Source organism: Spodoptera frugiperda, chromosome 15 (genome assembly GCF_023101765.2).
Source record: "Spodoptera frugiperda isolate SF20-4 chromosome 15, AGI-APGP_CSIRO_Sfru_2.0, whole genome shotgun sequence".
Lineage (NCBI taxonomy): Eukaryota > Metazoa > Arthropoda > Insecta > Lepidoptera > Noctuidae > Spodoptera > Spodoptera frugiperda.
The window spans coordinates 8,369,420-8,395,226 of record NC_064226.1 but is presented as its reverse complement, the minus strand read 5'-3'; the positions used below and the strand labels follow the sequence as shown (position 1 = coordinate 8,395,226).

At 34.1% G+C, this 25,807-nt stretch overlaps 1 protein-coding gene across 5 annotated transcripts; it reads left to right on the top strand.

Moving 5' to 3' along the window:
• Nucleotides 1–4,573: 4,573 nt before the first annotated feature.
• Nucleotides 4,574–25,775, top strand: LOC118276331 (long-chain-fatty-acid--CoA ligase ACSBG2). Of its 5 annotated transcripts, none has more exons than XM_035594600.2 (16): nucleotides 4,574–4,778; nucleotides 14,159–14,258; nucleotides 15,797–16,001; nucleotides 16,511–16,645; nucleotides 18,471–18,672; nucleotides 19,017–19,118; nucleotides 19,346–19,495; nucleotides 20,570–20,679; nucleotides 21,032–21,172; nucleotides 21,884–21,949; nucleotides 22,789–23,007; nucleotides 23,847–24,081; nucleotides 24,432–24,572; nucleotides 24,847–24,972; nucleotides 25,064–25,184; nucleotides 25,525–25,775. In XM_035594600.2, exons 1-16 carry the CDS (start codon nucleotides 4,746–4,748, stop codon nucleotides 25,599–25,601), a joined length of 2,163 nt encoding a protein of 720 aa, XP_035450493.2. In that variant the 5' UTR covers nucleotides 4,574–4,745; the 3' UTR covers nucleotides 25,602–25,775. The 5 variants fall into 5 exon arrangements, with proteins under 5 accessions (XP_035450493.2, XP_035450501.2, XP_035450509.2 ...); XM_035594616.2 differs by lacking the exon at nucleotides 4,574–4,778 and adding an exon at nucleotides 4,972–5,228; XM_050698509.1 differs by lacking the exon at nucleotides 4,574–4,778 and adding an exon at nucleotides 8,098–8,151.
• Nucleotides 25,776–25,807: the final 32 nt, after the last annotated feature.

The following is a 25,807-nucleotide window of genomic DNA, read 5'->3' as shown; positions in this document are numbered from 1 at the left end:
GACGCCGGTTCGAACCCAGCATCGCGTTCTTTTTGTAACATTTTTTAAACATTATTGAATGCAAATTTTCTAATGTTTCAATATCTAAATAAAAATTTACAATGTTTGAGGCAACCACAGAACTCTCAGGTTATTTTATTTGGCCCGTTTATGAAGTAACTACCGACAATCCGCAATATTTTTCTCAAACACCCCACATTATAAAAAGTCTGTATTCTTAGTTGTCAGTCTACGAGTATTTATTAATAATTATCCACAACTCATAGTCGTGTTTAATTTAATTTATATCTATCCATACAAAGTTAAAGTATAAACATATAAACATAACATAGTCGTTGTTTTGCGGAAGAAGAACACATAAATTATTTGATATTGTAAAGTGATTAAGAATATTGGTGAGTAACAGTTAGACATTATTTTGATATTCTTTACCTAAACAAATTACTACTTATTTCAATTTTATTCTTTGTTCTTCACTTTTTATGATTATATATTATTTGCCTTTTATGTTTATAAATAAATTAATTTAACTCAAGTTATTTATAAGTCTATATAACAACCTAAGTATCTAAATATATAAGGTTATTTTTATCATATAGACCAAATTATTATTATTATAATTGACTCTTTTATTTTGTATCCACAGAGGAAAAACAAGAAATGCAGTTATGGGTCGGCTGATATGGATATTCTGGAAACATGGGATATAGAATCACGCTAACGACGCGAAATAAGTAAATCCAGAGATGAATTCTTCGTTTAGCCACCACGGCATTGTGCCCGAACGCAAGGTTGATTCGGATTACTTCCAATGCTTTCTTCTCCACACGCGTAACAACGCGCGCCTATGCTGCAATCTGTGATATCACCTTCATTCTGCCGTTTTACGTTGCAGCAAGTCAGCGCTGAACACAACAATTACAAATCTATAATAATAGCTCATCGATAAAACAAAAGCAATTACAATCTGCTAGGTTGATCTTAATTTTGAAAATAATGTTGTAATTTTACTAAATAAACATTTGATCATTTGGATAAAGGTAAAATATAATGGTGTAAAAATGTGTGCGGCCTAATAGGTGTGATTATAGTGAACGAATTACTTTAACTAGTGGAATCATAAGTGTATTGCAGTTGAATTTATTTTACTTAGTAATTGTAAACCTTATTTATACAGACATAACATTCATAATTGTTTAGCAATGTGAACAAAAACAAATTTTAATAATAACTGAATACTCACGTTATCGAAATTTGATTTTTTGTCCATTACTAGGAATATCGAAAGTCTAAAGGAGACGGTGAAGTGATGTTATTGTTAAAATGTTGGAAGTTGTCATAATTTCTTTCCATTTAACATGTTGATTCATTTCACCACTCGTATTAGCCTAATTAAATTTAAATAGCTATAGATTGTGAATGTTAAAGGTGTCTGTATTAAATAATTGCACCACGATATTTTTTCATCCAATTTTTTCATGTTTTTTTACTTATTGGACATAATAACACATAAATAATAAATTATTTACAATAAAAAATAATGTTGTTTTATTCAGAATCTGTTTCATTGATACCTTGATTTTATTATACAGAAAACAAAAACAAAGCATAACAAAACAAAGAAAAACAACATAGTAAATAAATAAAATAAATACTTTTGGTTAGATTCGAACCCACATTGTCGTAAACGATGTTAGTAACCGGTTCATTAACCACTCGTCCACGAGCACTACGTCTGTTCAAGTGAAAATGTTGATTGATATCATCGATTGTCAATATTATTAACCTTACCCATGTATTAAATTATAAAAATACGTATACCGACACAAAAATTATAGTATTTACCAATGTGTGCGTAATAGGCGTTTGGCTATTACGTTTGTTTTTATGCACATTACTATAAAATTACCCACACATGTAAAGGTATTGCATAGTTATAGTTATGTTGGGTGTATACTTATTACTGTGGCTTTGTGTACATGTAAATCTGCATTCATTCTTTCATATGACTGATATTAGAAGCTCCTGAAAATATTCAAATCCGAACTAAAAATTTCTGATAGGCATCAGAGATCGTATCAGCGATGTGCGATCAGATATGTTGCGATGTCAACAGTGCTATCTATAGAACACTGGGATTGCCGATCATACGATACGATTATACGAACCCACTGCTGGGACGTCCGGTGCAATGAGCTCAACGAGGGACTGATACGGACGGATAGGAGAATTAGGGGGGTTCCTAAATTACCAGACTGGCGATAATTAGGTAGATACTCTCACGATCTGGATCGGAGTAAGATGGCGCAGAATTCTTCTCCTAAATCCTCAATTAAGAATAGAACGAATAGAATATAGGAATATTGTAAAGATGTGTTTGATAACTGTGATTAAAATACAGTAGAATTATTGTCCTTTTTTTAAAGGGGTGAAAATTATCCAATGCCGTTTCCCGCAATGGGTGAGCCGAAAGGGATTGTCAGATTCTTACTGACTCTGACTGACTCTGACTCTGACTGACCATCTCATACTCCTGCTTCGAGCCGGTCTCTGGTAACCTGCTAGGCCTGGAGAATTTTTGTCCAGTCCGAGTGTTTATATCTAGTATGCTCGGTAGCCTATAATCCGGGGCAGTGGACAACCTAAGAAGTTATCGGGGCTCCGGGTTTTCAACCGGCAAAAGTAGGAACGGAGTGGTTTTAGACAGTAAGAGTCTGGTACTCCCTCTCGTTTGACGCATGGCGGAAGAACTCATTGGATGATTTTCCCACCTAAAGGTATTCTGTCATAAATGTCTGAATGGCTCTTGTCTAAACATGCTGATAAAATCATTTATTTGGAAGTGATTCATTTAGTATGCTATCATCGAACTTTGAATTCTTAAAAAGAGTTTGATATTATAATTAGTAGGTAATTATTAGATATAGTAAATTCATTCACAAATATGTAGTCATCCATGTGTCATCATCAAGATAGTTAATAGTCTAGGCAATCCGCCTGCAGGTTCTGAAGTTTAAATTTCTTTCAAGTAGGTCCATGTATTAATGTCGGGATAAAAACTATACAAAAATATCTTATGTTAAGTAGTCTCTGAATAGTAACATTTAAAGTGTGGGAGAGCCATGCTTCGGCACGAATGGGCCGGCTCGACCGCAGTTGATACCATGGCCTCACAGAAAACCGACGTGAAACAACGCTTGCGTTGTGTTTCGTTGTGTGAGTGATGTTACCGGAAGCCCAAATACCCCTCTCCCCAATCTTCCTACTGCCCGATTATCCAACAACCCTTAAATTCTTAAACCCCAAAAGGCCGGCAACGCACTTGTAAGGTCTCTGGTGTTTCTATCAGAGGGCTAAGTACATGAATATTAACGAATATAAAGCAAACACGTACTAAGGGTCCTGTACCCTTAGTAAGTGCGTGTTTGATTCGTCAGTGCGTTAACCGGCTTATATCATAAAAAGTACTAAAATTTTCGAATAGTAAAATAATTTTTCTAATCGATCTATTTGTGTTGACGCCTATTCATTGCAAACAAACTTTTAGTCCTTTTATTTTTCAGGTAGAAGTGCTTCAATAGATGAGACAGATTTTTTCCTCAAATTTATGATAGTAAAAATATGCATGTGCTTAAATTTCCACTTAAAATAAGATAAGAATCGGTGTAAGGAAAAACATTACTGTCCTCATGCATCATAAGTTCATTGGAAAGTAAATATTTTGAATCATCTTCTCTATGCTTTTATTTGCCTAAACTTATTATACTCTTTGCCCTTTACTTACTTATTAATTAAACTTCTTGATAGTATCTAAAGTATGCATATAAAATCCAAAGAGCAAAGCTATTGTAAAAAGAAAATACTTCATCATGGCATGGGATTTTGTTGACAGAAATTTAGATATTTGAAAAGTCAATTAATTTTGTCTGAATTATTATTATCTTTAGTTCTTAAGTTCTTATTCAAAACTTCCTTAATTACTCGGGGGTCTTTACATAATATTACGGAGTAATCCATTTATTTACTTATCACATGATAATTTAAATTATTATATCCACGTTAAGACCGACCGCCTGATGACCTTAATTTGAACTTGGTGAGTGTAATAAATGTTTTGTTCGTAAATAACGAATATAATGCAAATATTTGCAATATTATTGTGTAGGTATGTAATTTTCATTTTCAAAAATAACAGTTTTTTATAAAGGAACAATAATGCCATATCTTAATTCTCAAAAAATTATAAATGTATGATAATTTCTTGCTTCAATGTTATCATCTGTAGGTATTGTGTTGTACCTAACTACTGTAGGTATCAATATCTACAAGGGGACCTATTCAATCCTTAACATAATAATGGCATAGGCACCCTCAAAATATTGATAGTGTTGCGCAAGTACGAATTCACACACGTCATTTTGGTCACTTTAGTTAAGTATTAGTCATGCCTTAACTATGTACTTAACAGGATACGAATGATCGGATATGAATGAATTAAATTTCGCCCCTAAATTCTATAAAATTGAAAAGATAAGATAATGTTTTACTTTTAATAGGAAGCCACACAACTAATATACTTAGTGACAATCACCTCTGATTAGCCAAAGCTAGTGTTGTTTATCAGAGCCGGTTGAGAAATACAACGGTCGCGTGTAAACGACGCGCACTCAGTCATCTGCGCGGTCGCTTCCAAGCACGTGCACCGTGATACTGTAAGTGTGACCAGTGTGCCCGACCCTCGCACCATGGACGCGAACCAGCAACAACAGAATGCAACCGTACGTATTACTGAACATTTCTTAATATTCACTCTCTGTATGACCGTGATCGAACCGTCTAATTATGAGCATTAGAACTTTGCATACAATTTGAATGTTATTAGCGCGCGAAAACTGAAGGTGTTCTACCAAGTCTTCGCGAACAGTGAAGTGAACTTTATACTCGAGCTGTACGTGGTCGCGCAGTAGGGCAAGTCGCCAGTTGGCTGCGGCACTCGCGTCACCTCGGTCGCCACAATACATGTATTTTCCGTTTACACGACGACCTACACAGGGTCAGCTGTCGAGCGCGGATATCTTTATATTTTTCCAGAATAGTAGTCAATATTGACTAAAGTTTTCACATTGAGAACGTGCAATGACATTGCAGTGTAGTACAGCTAAATATAAAGTGCAGTGAAGGATTGTTCAAATATTCTCATTTGATTTTATGATTCAATCTCAGTTTAGGTAAGATTTTTATACAAAATTTTAAGTTATTGCATAGACAAGTCCCTGATTTCCTGAATGTAATAATCCAAATCATATTTTACTGACCATGAAGTGCACTGTAGAGCCAATTGTCGATATTCTCAATGATATTAAATTAGAACTCTTGGAGTGTTCATAGTACGATCGCTATCTAACTTTATCTGCGCCGAAAACTTGTTATTTGACGGTGTTTTCCGACGTAAGACGGCCAAAGTTGACATACGCTCAAAACTCCCGCGCCGAACAATAACCCGTTACACCGTTACTCGGTCGGCTGCCCAAATTTACATAGCCATGAGATGTTTTGCATGTCTAATCGTACGACATAATATATTAAGAACTATGTCGGCGTCTACCAATCAGCTTCTAAGATCTAACAAGTCGCTATTACTTGCATATTTGCTGAAAATTGAGTAACCTCGTAAATTACAAGTTGTAGTGTAATTGTAATGACATAGGAAACAAATTATATATTTATTTATTTTAATAGCTGTAGGTACTTAGATGTCTGTATATGTGACATTAAATCATAAGGTTATTTTCCTCGTTCTCTCTATTAGGTAAATAAATGTGGTTCTCGATATATTTTGTATAGTAAGCGTATCGCGTTGTGTGTGATATTTGAGGCAAATGTACACAAATACGTAACTCGTCAAACCGGAACTTAGCAGTAAATGACTTTGTGTTAATTTGATGACTTTTTTTCCTTTAATTGGACATGGTGTTCGCGAGCTAATTTCTGGCATATAATTTATTGTTAATAGAAGGATTATAACTTTGCACTTCACATTAACGCACGCAGGCAAGCCTATATCACGCCATTCGCTGATAAGTGATAACCGCTCTCATTATCACGCTCTTATCAAGTCACATATCAACGAAAGGGTTATATTTATAAACGTGGATTAACCGATATGTCTTAACTAAGCATAGCGCATGAGTTAAGACATTTTATGAACATTTTTGGAAAATCCAAAAAAAAATTCTGTTGGTACATAATATTCTGGCCGTAATGTTAGATCATAATCGCGTGTGACATAAACCCATAAAACCTTGAATTTTAAATAAATGTTAAAATTATGATTGAAATTGTCTTTAAAATATACTTTGTTGTAATTCAAGGAGAATCGGAAATAATTTATCTTGCCTAGTTTTGTTGTTTTTAACGTCTACATATAAAAAAGTATCCAATTTTATTCCTATATTTGAGGTTTTGAGTCCGGCAAACTAATTTAATTTTTATGTTTTTCATTTGAAATATTTATACACAAAATTGTTCAGTAAAGTGCAATACCAATATATTTTCTTGTAAAGTTTAAACCTAGATAGATATAACTCTATACAAGATATTAAAACTTCGTATTGAAATATAACTACATTACAATATGTATCTCTTATTTGTTATTATAAAAATGTGATATGTCTTATGTAATACTTACATTCAGTTGTACTGATAATGTGTGATATCTGTGACCCCACACGTTCACATCCGCGTTTTATTGTATAAACTTTCTTCACACATAAATATAATAGATATTTACAATATTACAAAAACATATAAATGAGTGTACCTACAGGGAGAATGAAATGATTTATAAAAACGTATACAAATGCCTAATAGATGGAAGCCCAATTACCTCCCGTCCTAATTTTCTCAATCCCCGATATCCCAACAACTTTTAAATTTTCAACCCCCAAAAAGGCCGGCAACGCGCTTGTAAAGCTACCTCTGGTGTTTCGAGTGTCCATGGGCGGCGGCGATTGCTTACCATCAGGTGATCCATCTGCTCGTTTACCGGCTTATACAATAAAAAAAAATAAAAAGCTGTTATAAAAATTATTTTAGTTATGAATTCTAAATCCCTGTAACAAAGACTATTTTTCCCAAGCAACCATCGGTACAGTCACTTGCATAACGCACGGCGAAATGTTTTTAAAACCCCGCACACGTGTCGGAGTATTATTTGTAAATTACATCAACGGAAACAAAGTGCTGAGCGGAATGACAGGGCATGAGCCACGACAGAATCATATCCGCTTTCAAATAGGCACACTTAGTATTTAGTCGATACCTATTGAGAAAATTGGTTGGTAGACATGTAACAGGTAACACCTAACAGTACAGGGAAAGGATTAGTTTAGGTGCTCAAACGCTGAGTAACTCTTAGTTAAAAGTTGTAGGTAGGTGTTTAGGGGTGATTGATGAAAACGACCATAATTAGTCTCTCACTTGCTGTCTTGTAGTTCTGTATCAGTGCAAGTATGATGGTAAGGTGCAATACATAATTATAATATGATTTGATGTATTTTCACCTCCGAAATTCTTAGAAAATATAGATGAAATCTATAAAAAATTAATCTATTAAAATCTACCTAACAATCATCGATTTCATTTAAAAGGAGAAAATGTTCCTTCTTTGTTTTTAAACTGCTTAACATTTCCAACCACATGTACGACGTATCTACTTATTTAAGGTCATACTTTATCTAATCTTTGTGGAAATTTGTAATACCTGAATTGCTTATGTAATAGTGTTTTAAAATGTAGACAGTCCTATGTAACCCAACTGTCCGATTTGAATATAACATCATGGACCTATGACGCGGTCTGGCCTTATCAATGCATGGTGCGAATAGGCCAAACTGAAAGTAAATATAATTTGTTGTGACAAGAAGTTGAATGTATGTTTACTAATTTTAACAATTGTATGACACCTCATGAAGTCCTACTTTAAAGGGACAATGGAAATTTAGATCAGTTTGAGATAGCTCGTGGTAAGGATTGGTGGTCCTATTCGTTGGGGATTTCTAAACCAGTGATATCATAGTGAAATTTTCTGTTATCTGTGACATAGTCGATAAAATGGTTCGGCATCTCAACGGGGCGCTTCTTCAAAGAATTGTAAATATTATGATTTTAAGTTCTTTCTTTGATTCATATTTTGGCAGCTGTTTGAAAACAACTATGTTGGGCGCTGCGATTTTGCGTACTACGTGCTCGTGCTGGCAAAACAATAAATATTTTAGTCACATTCTTCACATATCGTGAATTTACTATTACTACTAAATTACTACTGCATTTTAATTTTTTTACTTAAAACAATACCTTCAATTTGGTGCAACTTTGCAACTCCTATATTGTATACTTAATCACAAAGCGGTTTATAAAAGTTCTTGATCAATGACGCACTTGAAAATTCAATTATAATCATCATACATTGTAAAAGATATGCAAGTGTAATTAATTAATGTTAACCTATTATAAATAATATAGGTCATGTACAATTTATGAGAAATGTTTCTTTGTTAAAATAATCATGTTGAACCTAATTTTTTTTACAATACAATTAATCTGCATAGGTACAGAGATTTTAAAACGTATCGATATAGTCAAATTCCAATGTTCCAAAATACAAACTCCAAGAGAAAAGGACAAGCAAGAAACTCTATCGTTTTTTATTTGAAATCGTGTTTTTACGCAGTATAAATTGTATCTAAAAACTAAATAAATAATACAACAGACAAATGTTTAGATAAATAGTTATGATCAACTTGTTGCCGTCCTCCTTAGACAAAGGCATCACCAATAGAACTCGAATTTCAGATGTTTTTCTCATGCAACCACAACTAGCGACTTTGCGGAAGGATCACCCTACAAAAACTACTTTAAACCCGGCTGACAGAGTCCTAATTAAAAATAAAAGTTAGTAGGTGACCGTATAACTTATCTGACTAATTAAATGACTAAACGTCGTCATTAATGTTTCAATAGATTAATTGATTCTTGTACCATTGTTCAGTGGCGTAATGTCGTTGCAAGCGAGGTCACTGTGTTACCTGAGGTATGAAATGTAACGACGCCTCATAAAACTACTAATGCAAATCAAAAAGACCTCTCAACTCAAGTAAAGTCTGAGTAATGGGGGGTCAGCTTAGACTGGTCTCCTATACATCAATTTCGTCTATGCAGAGGACATTTCTTCACCGTGTAATCGGCTCTACGAGTCATTAAACGATCGTAAATACTGTCGTACGTCGATACATTACATACTTACCTACTGTTTTACTAAAGATCAACAAATGTTTCGAAAGAAAAATACTTAGTTCTAAGATTTGTAACACAAATTACTTAAAAACAGATATCAAAGGTAATTGAATACCGGATTAAATTATGCAAATTTTCCAGGTGTATCTACAATAATAGACTGCATTCAGGTATATTGATTATCTGCTATCTATTTAAAGACAATAATTCATTTACATAATCGCCTAATTAGTGGTATCGTACGATTTCTAATCCATTCTTAGTTTTACATTAACATACGATTACCTAAACAATGATACGTGAGGTTGCGTACGGAAGACAAACATATCTTTTCATCCATTATGTTAAACAAGATTGTCTAAATCTCTACTTACCGGTTAAGAATAAGCTAATTAGTTAAATTCGTAGACGTTTCGTAGTCCTTTTGTAGGCACGTCGTAGTGCTTCCGGAGGCATGTCGTAGTCCTTTCGTAGACACAGCGCAGTGCATGCGTAGAGGCTGCGTAGACCTTCGTAGTCTTTTCGTAGTCGATGCGCCAACATTTTGTAGCGTTACATAGAAGCTGCGTAGCCTTTCGTAGATGCTGCGAAGTCCTTTCGTAGGCGATATGCGTAGTTTTTTCTCTTTATATCATTTTGGAATTAAACAAGTACACTTCTGTATAATCCTTAGTGGAATTAAAGACCTAATCTCATGTTATGTTATTATAATACTACTTAATACCTATTATGTCAAGAGCTAAATTTCTTATCGACAAGTAAAATTGTTGGCATGATAAGGCACTGCAATAAATTAATAAATATTTCACGATCGAATTTTAAAAAGATTACTAAGCGCCTCGCCTGCATTACAGGTGTGGGATTATTTATCAATATGATTAATTACTTAATAAGAAGTTGACTAAAATATATGACGATGATATTATACTGAATAATTTTCCACTTGACGAGCAGACGGCTCATCTGACGGTAAGCAATCGCCGCTGCTCGTTTACCGGATTAAACAGAAAAGGATAAAAATCTGTCTGTTCTAAAAAGAAACCGTTTTACAAGGCTTAAAGGAATTAAAAACCGGCCAAGTGCGAGTCGGACTCGCCCATGAAGGGTTCCGTAGCAGAAAGTAGATGACATAATATAAAAGTTATAAATTAACTTGGTTTTGCATAGTGTTTGTATGAACGACAAAGTTATATTTGCGGTTTTTGAAAATGTTTTATTTCTTAAAAACTAATAATGATATCTGGTTCAAACCAATTTTCGTTGTTAGTTTCTATTGAAATTTACAGCATATATTTTTTTTAGTTTTCTCACTCTCTTATTTTAAAAGTTAGAGGGGGGGGGACACTCATTTTTCCACTTTGGAAGCATCTAACTTTCAAACGATTGATTTTAACGAAAAGTGGTTTTAGGAACCTTAATGTATTTTTTAAAGACCTATCCATAGACACCCATCACAGATATGTTAGCTGAAAAAAAAAATATTTTGAATCAATTCCATGTATGGAGTGCCCCCATTTAATTTTTAAATTTATTAATTTTTATTCAAAATTGGAATAGCGGTTATCAAAATACATCATCCTACAAAGTTTCAACTATGTAGGCCCAATAGTTTCGGAAATAAATGGCTGTAACATACGGGCGGACGGACGGACGGACGGACGGACGGACAGACGGACAGACAGACATAACGAATCTATAAGGGTTCCGTTTTTTGCCATTTGGCTACGGAACCCTAAAAATCATTCGCGAGTTATTCACGTACATACCTACGTAAGTAAATTTCGGTGATTAAAATTTATTTATGTAGATCTAGATAAATAAAGATGTACAAGTGGAAAATTATTCAGTCACTCAGGACACTCGGAAACACCAGTGGCGTTATAAGTGCGTTGCCGGCCTTTTGGGGTTTAGAAATTTAAGGGTTGTTGGGGAATCGGGAATAATGTAGAAAAGTAATTGGGCCACTGGTAAAAGGTGAAACTTTCACAAAAAAAAAAATGTTAAGGTATTTTAGATAGTATCATTAGGACAAATTTAATATCGATTGCATTAGCTGTAGTTGCAGACCAATTTAACAAAAAGGTAGTTAAGAACACATGCAGTTATTAAACTACTTGCTCAATTATATTGGCTAAATATTAAAATAACTGTACCTAACATCTATAAAATATGTCCAAATCTAGTATGTATTAGAAAAGTTGAAGACCTTGGTTTTATATCATGTTTTAGATAATTTCCGAGTTTTTAATTTGTTACATAATAAAGAACAAAAGCAAGATTTTTACTTATAATTAAAAGAAAAACAAGTTTTTTACTAACTTAATTTTTTTTATTTCTAGTTTTTTTTTATGATATAATGTCGGTTTTCTGTAAGGCCGTGGTATCACTTTGATAGAGCAGCCGGCCCATTCGTGCTAAAGCATGGCTTTCCACACTTAAATTTGTAAATGCTAATGTCTAGCAGGTATGGATAGTTGTTTAGATGACATCCAACCAAAAAGGTAGATTACAAAAGTTCCTAGATAAATGAACAAATTATTTTAATAGAACGCAAAATAAAGAACATTTTTCACGGATCCTCGGTAACCCAAGACCCAATGTCTGAATATACATATGTGCACCAGACGTAACCAGATAAATCAAAACTTGCATGAATAAAAAATTTAGATAACTAAAAACTGCAAAAAAGGAAAATGTTAGTTAATGTTTGTAGGTACACAAAGTATTTATAAATTCGGAAGCGGTCCGAGTGTTCAGTACTCGTACAATAATTTAATACATAAAACATGTGTTTTGCCTAAATTACAAATAAATATTTTACGGTCCATATAACTGTCTAGCTTATAATAGTGGTTATCTATAATGTAAATCAGGTAATTCTTTATTACATTTTAAAATATTTCCTGATTTCAAGGGCAAATGAATATCAGGTACTGGTCATTCTTGAATAACGTTTATACACTTGCTAAATGTATTCTAATGTGTATAAGTACTCTTGAGCGGTGCAACGCACGACCCTATAATTATGCTCACCTTGTAGCGAATACATATTACTTACGTGTCTACGTAATTTATCAAATAATAGCATAATAATAATCCAATAAAAGCTTCACATCCGTATGTTAGCAAACTGTTTTATTACATAAAATTTTCTTTATGTAATAATCAATTAAATGCCAATTGCGATCAACCTTTACTAATGCATACACATTTTAATAATACTAGATTTCTTAGTATAAATGATGCTTGAATTCCTATAAGGTGTGTGTTTTTTTAAATATTCTTAAAATACAACGTGAATTTCTTGACACTAGTACAAATTATACTGGAATTCTTAAAAGGTTTGTTCTTAAAATATTCTTGAAATAAAACGTTAATTTTTTAACACGTTCTGTACATTTCATGTGCTTCTTAACTACGTACTTTTGTAAACAATTTATCATTACACACCATATCCTTACGTTAACCTCTTGATTTATTAGACCTATCATGAATGTGGTTCATTGCCTCTAGTTCCCATGTAGGGATGATTGACATAAACCCTTTTTGAACCTAGACGTGGTCAGAAAACTAGAATTGTGTTCTATTTGTTATTCTGTGTCATCTACCTTTTACCATACACACCTAAAGATACTCTTATCATTTAAAATGTGTGGACGTTAAAGAGAATACAAAATTTATTAGACCTATCATGAATGTGGTTCATTGCCTCTAGTTCCCATGTAGGCATGATTGACATAAACCTTTTTTTGAACCTAGACGTGGTCAGAAACCTATAATTGTGTTCGATTCGTTATTCTGTGTTATCTACCTTTTACCATACACATTTATCGATACCCTTTCAAATGAGTTTACGTAGAGGAGAATATAAATTTTCGTTAATCGATTTTCTGAAGGAACTTTGGTATTTCCCTTTGGGAAAGGCCACTGTGATAGTAAAAGGCACACCCACTTTTCACCGGACATTTCATTAGACTCACGTAATATCAGCGTAACCTACTTTATCGGACAGTTTTACTAAAATTAATAAACTAGTAGTATTTATAAATTCGTCGGTTACTTCCAGAATAAAGTTATCTACAATAAGACGTTATTAAATCATTCAATCTTTCTAACCTTCAACGAGATAACAGAATATAAGTTTTAATAAATACTCTCATATTAGTATTTATAGCTTGGATTTACTAGTAATACCTCTATATCTAGTTAAACACTCCCTAATGCCTTCATCTTATCATTTTCACCATTCAATAATACAGTATTAATAACATAATCCCGAATTATATCTTATAAGTAAAGACGGATGAGGAAACGTCAGCATTCCAAAAGTATTTTATTTAGATTTTATCTCCTTACTTAATACCTTACTGCTGAAGTATTAACTTTAATACGTTTCAAATGTCACGTTGGAACTCTATATGGGAAAGGAACCGAACGACCGAATATGTGGTGTATCTTTCAGTGGTGTAAATGCAATTAATATTAAAGCTCTAGAGCGATTTCGATCACGGTTATACACAGGGCCTTAACAGTGTTTTATAAGTGCTTATTAGCTTAATATTGATAGTGTTAGGTTCCTAGCTTATAGTTTAGATAAAGAACGAGAGTAAATATGTATGTGACTTGCTTTTTCTCTCAGGATAATTGTCTAAACTATACTGGTTTACCATACACTATGTATTGGGAATTCCCCTAACAGAGACCTTCTTTTTCAAGGAATCAAATCTGAATGACGCATGATGGTGCTAAAATATGTAAACACTCCTTTGGGAATTCACAGAAAAAATAGTTATAGTTCACAGGAAAAATAGTTGTATATTCTCAGTGTGCGTTACTCAAATAATAATATGAAATACGTTTTCAGGACAACACGACAGTAATCGTGGAGAACGGCGAAGAAATTATCAAAGTTAATAGTACAATGCAGGTGCCCAATGGAATTAGTCATGCGAAACATTTGAACGGTAAGTTGGAACTTAGTGTGTGAATGTATTGATGTGCTGTGTGTGTGTATTGAATGTATTGATGAAATGACATTGATGTGAAATGAAATGAAATGAAATTGAAATGAAATGATATTGAAATGAAATGAAATGATATTTATTTCTGTAAGTAGGTTATAAAATAACTCTTTTACACGTCAATATTTCAAATTCCTCAATGGGGCCGGCCGGATGATTATATGAAGTGAATGAATGTATAGATCTAATGAATATATTCATTACTAGTCTTCAGTTAGTCACGATGGTGATTTTTCAAAATAGCTACAGGTACACAGGACAGTACTTGACCTGTTTTAAAATGAAACGTCCGGTCGTTTGATCGGGAGCTCTGTTTCTATGTGTCAGTAGGGGACTAGACAATACCTAGTGTCTATTTAGATATAATATCAGTACTTCGTTATAAATTTATTGTAAGTGGAAAGTGGAAATGGGCAGATCACATGATCAGGGGAATGGATAACTGAAGGAAAATGGTTACACAATGGTACTCAAAGAATGGAAAGATAAAGACATAATAAAGGCAGACCACAAAAAAGGTGGGGCGACGACATCAGACAAGTCAGGAATAACTGGGGGTGGCCATAGAAAGGCCAGAATGGAGAAAATGTCCGAATAAAAAGACTATAAATAAATAAAACTAAAAATGCCGCATATATCTTCATACAATGTGGTGAAATCAGTTATAGATTTTATCAATGCGTTTGTTGCTACCGAGGTTAAATTGAATTATATTGATTTCATTCTGCAATCTCATGCAACATACATTATCAAAATAGTTATCAACATACATATTATCTTCATCGCTAACTGGTGTATACTAAAACATTGAATCAACAGTTTTACGAAAGATATACCGACATGCACGTCAATGATTATTAGATATAATTACCTAATTGATTAGCTCGCTGATCATTTTGCCACGATGCAAAAGATAACAATGGCGCACTTGATAATTAGTTTAGTTAGGTAATAGGTACCTATTGCTTATTATTATCTACCCTTCAATAGATCTTGTAACAAGTTCAATGTATGTTTTATACTAAACATACATTGAACTTGTACCATGAAGCCCCGTATTCATGGTAAACATTTGTTAAGCAACAGTTGCTAAACATTGTTGGTGAGCGGCGAGAATGTTGCTAGCAACTATGTTTAAATCAACAACACACACTCTGCAACACGCAGTGTTGCCAGCAACATGTTGACAGCAACTCCGCAACACTTTGACTCAACTTTGTTGCTAAACAAATGTTTACCATGAATACGGGGCTTAAATTGCCATTGTCGAACTAGGTATACCCAATATGCCAAGAAGAAAACATTACGTATGTTTTCTTCCTATATACCTACATAATAATTTTATGAGACACCTACATAACTACAAGCTTCTTATAACAATCGCTGACAAGGAACATGTTGCTGAAACTAATGTCACATATTTAGCCCAAAGAGGAATGTTTGTAAACACCGTAAGTATTTACGTTTGAATTTCCTTACAGGGCCGGATCAGGTTGTACCAGCCGACAGTTTCATTTGTTGTGAACCTGGGGGACATGTGAAACTGCACGTGCAGGCCCGAGGAGTGGCTTCCGAACCCCCGATCTCAGTGCCCGGCCTACTCAACCGGACCGTAGCGAGGTACCCCGACTCTACAGCGCTCGCTACGAAAAAAGCAGATGGAAAATGGCACAAAATCACTTACAAGTAAGCTTATCAATTATCTTCGTGTCCTTGTTGCAATAATCCTCGATAACTTCATAATCCTTCTCTGTAGCGCATTCGTACCGAAAAGATTAATTAAATCATTTGATTACTTTTCCTAGGGCAAGTCCGCTAGCAGTTAAGCTCTTAATTCCCAGATAAAATAATCGTTTAAAAATGCATAATAATATTTTCATATGCTAGCTATCTCATATCTTATAACTTTGATAATGACAAATTGTTTTAATGTTACTAGGGCAGATTATTTACATAACATCCATATAGTTGTCGATGGAAAGAATTTATTATACAAATCCTTTGTAGTGCCGATGTTAATCATCGGTTACAATATCAACAGATATCACTTGATAATAAAAACTATTAACGTCATTCGTGTTTTTATCTACGAGGGATATGTAATAAATGCTGTAATTCCTTTAAATAGGTACTTTTTTATCAGACATTCATTTTTTTCGTATTGTTACTTTACGTAACTTTTTTGTATTTTCCAGGCAATATCAGGAGCGCGTGCGCACTGTGGCGAAAGCTTTCATAAAGCTAGGCCTAGAGCGATACCACTCTGTGTGCATTCTCGGCTTCAACTCGGAACAATGGTTCGTCGCCGACTTAGCAGCCATACACGCTGGGTTAGTATGTTATATATTTATGTGGCACATAGTAATCACTAATTCATTCAAACTAGAGCTAAAATTAGCTTGATATTAGAAGAAAGTAATTTAATCGGAAATCGCAAACTTTCCAACGATACACATAAGTACTTAGTTGTTTCTAAAACTAAGTTTTTTTGATGAATTGTAAGATTGATGAGATTGTAGAGCAATATTTATTGCGGAAACTACAAAACATAGCAAATTAATGTATGTAAAACACGCGGAGTAGTGACGCAGTATTTAAATTACTTATAACAGAAATCATAAAAAAAAACTTCTGTAGGTCTGAACTCAAACAATAGGTGATTATTTTATTCCCATCAAAGTTCTACCTATCTATTTATATTGATAGATACGATCTAAGTTTTTTTACGAAAAGTATTCTAGACTGCGTCTCAATAGAGCAGCTAGGCTGTTATTCGAAGTGAGCTCGATCGCATTCTCGACCGTCATTGGTCGAGATTATTCTCGCAACGAATGACATGGCGGATCGCGATCTAGCTCACTTCGAATGTTTCGAATTGTCATTTACAGAATAGAATAGGTATTCTGTAGAAACATCTAATTTATAACACCTTTATTCTTTTATCAATCAACGTCACGTCTTTTAACCTCAAAGGGGTAGGCATCTGCACATTACGGCGCGATAGACACTGTACAATGTATATCCATTTTTCACTTTTGTGTTATAAGTCCCATGTAATAGGGGGTGACCCTATTGCCATATACTGGACACAATTCCAAACTTTATTCTTTTAATTTTAATACAAACTGCTCTAGCTATCGCCTTAAAGATTTATGCACAGTTTACACACATAAACCAATTGTTACACAATTGTTTTACATTTTCAACGCTTGTTTTACGATACAAGTAGGTACATAAACAATGTGTTCAAGATTACAACATACCGGCGATCGGGGTATAAACCATTTTAATACCTTTTACAACCTACCCAAGATAAGAAATCCTTTGGCTAGTTTATTTATTTATTACTTTATTTATTGCTCTATTTAAATTAGTTTATTATTGAAAAATAGATAAGTAAATAAGTACGTCATAATATCATTGACATTAAATTGATAATTTAAACAGCCTTGCGGATTTCCGCCAATGGTCATATAAAAATTTAATTACATAATTAAAATAACATTAAATATTTGTCGGCAATTTTATTTCGCAGTCGTAAGATGTAGAACAGTGACTTTTGGCCTATTTATCATACGTTCAATTAATGATATGCTCTGTGTTACGTGGTGTATTGACACCAGGCTCAATTCCAGACTAAAATTAGATTCTCTGTTCAATGAGGCACTCATTGGCCACTTAAGAACCATCTACCTTATAAAATAATATGTAATTATCATCATCGTAACAACATAATGCCTTTGAGTCCCTGAATCTGTATGTTGAGGTGCACATTTGCAATTGAACTTCTATAGTTATATAATTCACTAGTTATGATATAAGCGCCATGTAACAAATATGTGGTGGTAATACTATTGCTCGATCGAGTACCCTTAGTATGAGATTGATTTTCGTTGAACGAAAACGAAACGAGAGCGCGTTCGACGCTCTGATTGGCCGGCGCGAATGAACTAACCAATCAGAGCGCCGAACGCGCTCTCGTTTCGTTTTCGTTCAACGTAAACTTACGCTAAGGGTACAGGTACAATTACTGACACCGTGTTATTACCGTCTCCGACCACTCGAACAAGACAGTTATGTGATAATTACTCTTAATAACTTTGTCCTTGCGTTCCATCTACTTTTTACTGTACCTTTCTCCGTTCCTTTCTCCAGTGGTTACGCAGCGGGTATCTACACAACAAACTCGGCGGACGCGTGCTACCACTGTCTCCTGTCGTCTCGTGCCAACATCTGCGCCGTGCAGGACAAGAAGCAGCTCGACAAGATCCTGTCCGTCCGACACAAACTGCCGCACTTGAAGGCTCTCATACAATGGGAGGGTAAAGTCGACACCTCCGTGCCTGGCGTTTACAGTGTAAGTAGATGTTTGATTAGGTTCTCTAAATGATTGTCTGTTGTATTTTTAGTACCTACTTATATCTAGTATCTACCTTTATTAATGGTCTTCTAACTAACCATATCAATAGCGCTATCCATGAAAGCCCTTAAAACATTAAACACCATGGGGGGGAGGGGGGGAAATGACCGGCGCTAGCTGAGGATTTGCCTTCAACGTATTAAAGTCAAAGTATTATAGGTAGAGGTGGAAATGTTTAAATGACAACAAATTCTCTCGTTTATTGTAGAATTAACAATTACATGGTGATATCAGAGTTTGTGCTGCTTGTACTAATCATGAATAAATTTGATTGATTTCAGTGGGAGCAAGTTATGGAAATGGGTGCCAAAGAGCCCAATACACAACTAGACAATGTTTTGAAATCCATTGCTGTTAATGAATGCTGCACATTAGTGTACACGGTAAGTTTTTATCTAATAGACAAATAGATTGAGATTATAAAATTAATGATGGACATAGAACCATGACTGTATGTCATAAGACACTGTATCTTAAAACCTGTACAAAACACCAACTTCTTATGAAAAAACACAAAGATCTGAGTAAACCTTCTTACCTACTTTTACAATCCTATGGATTTCCAAATTCCATTCATTTCCATTTTATGAATCATGTATTTCTTTCACAGTCAGGAACAGTGGGTCCCCCGAAGGCTGTGATGTTGTCCCATGACAACCTAACATGGGATGCGTACTCCATCACCGAAAGAGTGGGAGATCTGCAGCCAACCTATGACCGTATCATCTCCTTCTTACCTCTGAGTCACGTCGCTGCACAGGTCAGTAAAGTCAAAGCAATTATTTTAACTAAATAAATAATTAAAGTATACATCTAAAGCCATGTTATGTGAGTATAAAAAACAACGAAGCGTTTCGAAAAAAGGTACGTAGCGCCCTTACGCTTCGCTTGGCTCGTCTTGTCGGGTGCAACACCGTGTCCACAGAAACAGTTACTTTGAAACGTATATTAAACGATCTAAAGATAAATTTATATTGTCTGATTATTATTAAAATAGTTGTCGTCATAATGTCACTTTCAGTAAATTAACTAAAAAAATAAGAGAATATATAGGTATATGGCATAACTAACCGTGATTTTGTCTTAGTTAATTTAGTATGTCTCACGATAGTTATTATAAAAACAATATAGTCTCTTTCACGGATGATTTCCTAATGTGATTTTAATCACCAACACCAAAATGTTAATTATATTCAATTTGTTTCGTGTTGCGTAGAAAATGCATTTATCTGACTCGTTCATGACGTAGACAGTGTTATCCATAAATATTATCACTTACCATATAATTTCATCTTGTTAATTGACAAGTAAAAGAAAACATAAGGTATCACTTGTTTATTAATCATGCAAGTCAATAAGGTCTATAGGTTATCTCAGTACAAGTTAATTTTCATAATATACACAGTATGCGCGTTGCATGTCATTCTTGACATGTTAATAACCTACCATAATGCTTCATTTTTAAATAATGAATAAAGTTAAAGAATTTTCCTCGTCTGATAACCTCTTCGGTTATTGTACGGCTCGATTATCTGTACAGCATATTATTATCTATATAATGATACTTTTAAAAAGCGATTAAAAGTTAAAAGCGGACTAAATGTACTACTTAGAAAATACGTCTTAATACGTATTATGTATTTCCAATAGTTTATAAATTATAATATAACTATCTACTTACCTATATTTTTTGATAAATCATTTTTTAAACCTTTGCGTGCAAAGCTTTCGCGAATTTCAAAAACACATCAGCATTTTTCGAAAATATGGCTGGTACATAGGAGCCGGTACATTTATATCAAAAATGCTAATCTCTTTTTGTTTTAAATGTCAGGTGGTAGACATCTACACAACATTGTCGAATGCGATCCCTGTGTTCTTCGCGCAACCGGACGCGCTCAAAGGCAGCTTGGTAGAAACACTCAAGGAAGTTCGACCGACAAGGTAACGTGCATTGAATATTAAATCGAACCTTAATAATATCAATAAACCAACTTCAAAAAAGGAGGTTTTTCTAGCGTTTTTCTGATCATAGTCATTATATTAACCCACGTAGTTTTTTATAGATTGCTCTACAAATATGGTACCTATTGCTAATCTATATAGAGTCGTAAGTGCGTCAGCTGCTTTCATATCTTCCTAGTGATCAACATCTGTTTAAATTTATATACTACTATCAATTTAGTAAACGTGCGATATTTGAGTCATTACCTACTTAAGTAGATAATTAACTGAATAAGGAAGTTTTTGCGTTTTTTTCCTTATCAATTGATAAGATCTATGCAATTATCCGCAGGTTCTTGGCCGTACCTCGAGTATGGGAGAAAATGTATGAAAAGATTATGGCTGTTGGCGCTTCAAGCGGTTATATAAAGAAGCAGATCGCTATGTGTGCTAAGGACAAGGGTCTTAAGTACCATCTTGCCAGGATTAATGGGTAAGAATAGTGTTTATCTTTAATATAATCGTGTATTAAGAGGATGAGGAGATGAATATTTCAATACATGCACACTTTAAATTAAATAGTTGAAGAGACATGAACTTTTAAAATAAACTATCAACATCTATCTTCTCTAGTATCAACGAAATCTATCTCTACACTCACCGAGTCACCGAATGCAATCAGAAATGTCTATAAATATCACTATGCGCTTAGCACTCGTCCTCCAGACGATAATATCTCGTACATATATCTTGCAATGTGACCTCAGTTGTAAACTTCCGCACATACGTAAGAGATGAATACTCAGCGATTATTAGTTAACTAGGTGTAGATCAACCTTGTACTGATAACAATTACCGACCGATTACATGATACGATACGAATTTACGATTTATAAAAATGTAATAACGAATCTGATGATAAATATAGATGTTATCATATTCGTAGAATTATTTGACATAAAGAGGCCTCTGTCGCATATAATTTAACCACTTAAAATGACCATTATAGACTAAATCTATGGATAAAGGGATATTATTCGTGTTACTATTTGAGAAATTAAATTGAAGCTCTCAATATCTATTTTATTGTTCCCAGCGGTGGGCTCTAAGCTTTCTCTAATCTGGGATGAATATGATTTGGCTTGCCTTATTTTGAAACTCTTAAATCTCAATAGTCATATTAATACGTATATTTTTCAATCAGTGCCCTATCGAGCAGTATGTACGCTCTGCCTATAGACTTCACCATCCTTGAAATGATAAAATTTTGGTATGTAAAGTCAACGACCCCGTAGTTTGGAGCATGCTTCCCAATGTTAGTTAGCGCTTTATTAGCAAAGCATTTGTGCTTGAGTACCATTAACGTGTGTGCACAATTTGTGTTGAAAGTAGTTAGAAATATTTGATGTAGTGTTGATTTTACCCATTAAAATTATAACAGGTTTAATTAGTCAGGAACATAATTATTATACCACATTTAATAATACGTATGATACACACTTTAGTCTCATTCAATGTTGTTATTTTTGTTTTGAAGCATGAGTAGGTATACCATATTCCATATTCATTTCATTTAAAATTAAGTCATTCCAGTTTAATGATTGTTTACCAACATATAAGACCGTGAATAACACGTGTTACGTAGGTAAGTAGGTAGGTAGGTATGTTGCACTTGGCATTGTTTGCGGACAAAACAAAGTTGATGTTGAAATACATGAAATGTTCAATCATTGGTACAAGTAAACATATGTTTCGAATTACGCCTGCTTATTACAGTAAATATAGCTCAGAACACAAAAGACGCAAATGAGTTTAAGTACCTATGTACAATGTTATTGTACTTCTTTAAATACATAGTATATAGTATGTAATTATGTATTTACAAATGTACATTGTAACTTGGTACGTCTCTAGTAGTCTCTACGTATTTAGCTATGGGTAGTAATGAACGTAATTAGTTACCCTTCATTCGACTTACTTGATAGTTATTATATTGCATTAAATTGAGCATGGTGTGAAGTAGGTAGATTACATTTTACAGTATGTAGAACTTATTTAAACATCATCTAAACTTTTCCTACATATGACTAAATTACTTCATATATACAGGGTGGACGGATCGTCATTCGGATATAAGATGGCGAAGTCATTGGTGTTCAACAAGGTTCACGAGTCTCTCGGTTTGGACCACTGCACGACGTTCGTGACCGCAGCGGCGCCACTGTCGCCTGATATCAAGAAGTTCTTCCTCTCTCTCGATCTACCCATTGTTGATGCCTTCGGAATGAGTGAAGCTTCTGGAGCTCACACGCTTAGCATATATCCTAAGTAAGTATAAAGACAACCAAGAATGCTATTGTGAATCTAATTGAAAAAGAGTAACCTATAGAGTTTCTTGCTCGTTCTTCGCCGTAGGAATCTACACTTGGGACCGAGCAAATAGCTTCACTAGAAGACTGACCGACAGACAGACGTTATTAATATTATTATATTTGCTTTGACGTTCAAAAGTGCCTTCTTGGTGTATTCGAAATAATTTTGACTTTTTGACAGTTTATTTTGAAGTTTTAAGGGAAAATTCATAATAAAATATCGTTGATCTAGATTAATTGCAGATTACCTATGTGATTCACCCTAGTAACACCTTATCAGTGACTTATAAACTTCGTATGGAATTTTCAATGTTACAAATTGTAATTATCATCATACTGAGGTGTCGTTATCATTGTAATTACATGAAATATGTATGAGTAACAGACTGCACCTTCGAATTATTTTCCCTAAACAAATGAGACATATACTTGTGTAGGTAAAAAGAAACCGCTAAATCATGATAATTGTTTAGATATAAGTCGATAAAACTACAATACCTACACTTGATAAATTAGGATTTCCGTTAATTTATCGAAAGGATGATATCATCGCGGTTTTTATTCCTCATTGGGGTTAATAGAGGATTGAGGTATCTACAACAATTTTAGGTTACGTCCCAAATTATCGACAAAAGTCCATACCACGGGTTTCAGCACATAATTATTTCCATACTCTCGCGAAGGTAGAAAATACCATATAAGCTGTATGGTACAAAACAATTTGTAACTCTTTTTAAAATAAATACCTATATCATGCAATTATTTATTACTAACCAAACATTTTTATTCTTGCAGATTTTCACTAGATTCAGCTGGTGCACTCCTGGATGGTACAGAAACCATGTTCGGAGGATCGACCAGTCCGAACGGCCCTGGTGAGATCATGATGCGCGGTCGCCACGTGTTCATGGGTTACCTGAGTGACGAGGCGAAGACTAAAGAAGCCATCGACGCCGAGGGTTGGCTACATTCTGGAGATATTGGCAGGGTCGACAGCAACGGCCTCCTTTACATTACTGGAAGAATAAAGGTACGCTTCTCAATCATCATTGTCATGAGTCTATATCAGTTCACTGCTCTAAATTCTGTCCGTAATGAAAAGGTTATGCTATCATGCTTTTATAACTGTTTATAGGTACACACAAGACAACGTAAAGACGTGATGATGATAATTAGATCATGAATCAAAATACAGCACCTATTAGATATTTCTCATCATTCCGCACAGGTGCAGCTATCAAGTCTTAGGTAGTTTAGTAAAATATTATACATGTAATAAAACTTGGATAAAGTTGAATAGGTTACCTACCTTCTTTTCTATATTTTTTTCTTACAATCATTCCTATATGTTATTAATCGTTCTATCACTTTTTCTTCCAGGAACTGTTGATCACGGCGGGCGGTGAGAATGTGGCGCCTGTGTTGATTGAGCAGGCGGTACAAGCCGAGTTACTGCACATCGGCTACGCTGTGCTCATCGGAGACCGACGCAAGTTCCTCTCTTTACTAGTTACTCTAAAGGTAAGTTATCGATTTAATAGATGTAGAATTAGCTTCTTCATATTAAGTTTCTATTAAACATTTTATAACATAATCTTTAAAACAGATCGAATGAAATATTAATCCCAGACTATAATATAGGAAAAGTCCTATGACATTTCTTATATTAGGTTTCCTATGCTAATGTATATACATTAGAAGATATTACTCAATTTAGAATTAGATAGAAGTTCAATAATAGCAGTAGAGGCCTATTGGTCAATACTCCTATTTATTTAAAATTGTACTGTTTCAGGCTAAAGTGAACTCTGAGACCAGTGAAGCTCTCGATGACTTAGACAATGAAACAAGGAAATGGGTCGCCAGCCTCGGCAGCAAAGCTACTAAGATTAGTGAAATTGTTAAGACTAAGGATCCTGCCGTAAGTTATACAACGAATCTAAGACATATAATATACTAACTGTTGAATAGACGTATTAGAATAATAAATGAATTGATTATGTTTCTTGCAGGTCCACAAAGCTATTGAAGAAGGTATAACTCGTGCCAACAAGAATGCTATTTCCAACGCACAGAAGATCCAGAAATTCGCCATCCTTCCCGCTGATTTCTCAGTACACAGTGGAGAATTAGGTGTGTAGAAACTTCATGCTTGTATACTAATAAAAGAAATAATTTAGGTAATGCAAAACTATTAAAAAATAATGTAAGACTCGTTAACCCTTAAACTATCTGTCAGTCACCAGTCACAGTTAGTGGAATTTTGGGTTTTATATACATACCACGTTTACCTTAGTGGTATAAAAACCGATAAAATACGGCCACGTGTCAAGCACTTTATGAAGAAATGTGATCTGTTTGTCTGTCTGTTGTTGTATTTAACATTTTTTTAATTAGCAAGCGTTAGTTATAATGATAGTAATAAAATCTTCAAAAGAACAAACAATACCTAATTATTATTATTTGTTTACAGGACCAACGCTGAAAGTGAAGAGAAACGTAGTCTACGAGAAGTACAAAGACATCATAGAAAACTTTTATAAGGAATAAATAGTAGGATTAGTGTTTAAGGCGAGGGACAACGTAATAAATAATTGTTAACTTAATTCGTTATTGCTCAACTAGGGACTAGCGCATCGGAATCAATGTGATTGATAGTACTTTACGTAAAGGTGTAAATAGGTTATATTTTTGTTACAAAAAATATATTTTATAAAATCTAAACGTGGTTTTAATGTTTGCCCTTTTATATCAAT

What these genes read in the sequence shown, in the direction of transcription:
- LOC118276331 (XM_050698509.1), top strand. Translation starts at nt 8,113, where the DNA reads ATGGTTCGGCATCTCAACGGGGCGCTTCTTCAAAGAATT. An exon ending in TCATGCGAAACATTTGAACG is followed by an intron (nt 14,259 to 15,796) that starts GTAAGTTGGAAC and finishes ATTTCCTTACAG; the next exon opens with GGCCGGATCAGGTTGTACCA. An exon ending in TGAGTCACGTCGCTGCACAG is followed by an intron (nt 19,496 to 20,569) that starts GTCAGTAAAGTC and finishes TTTAAATGTCAG; the next exon opens with GTGGTAGACATCTACACAAC.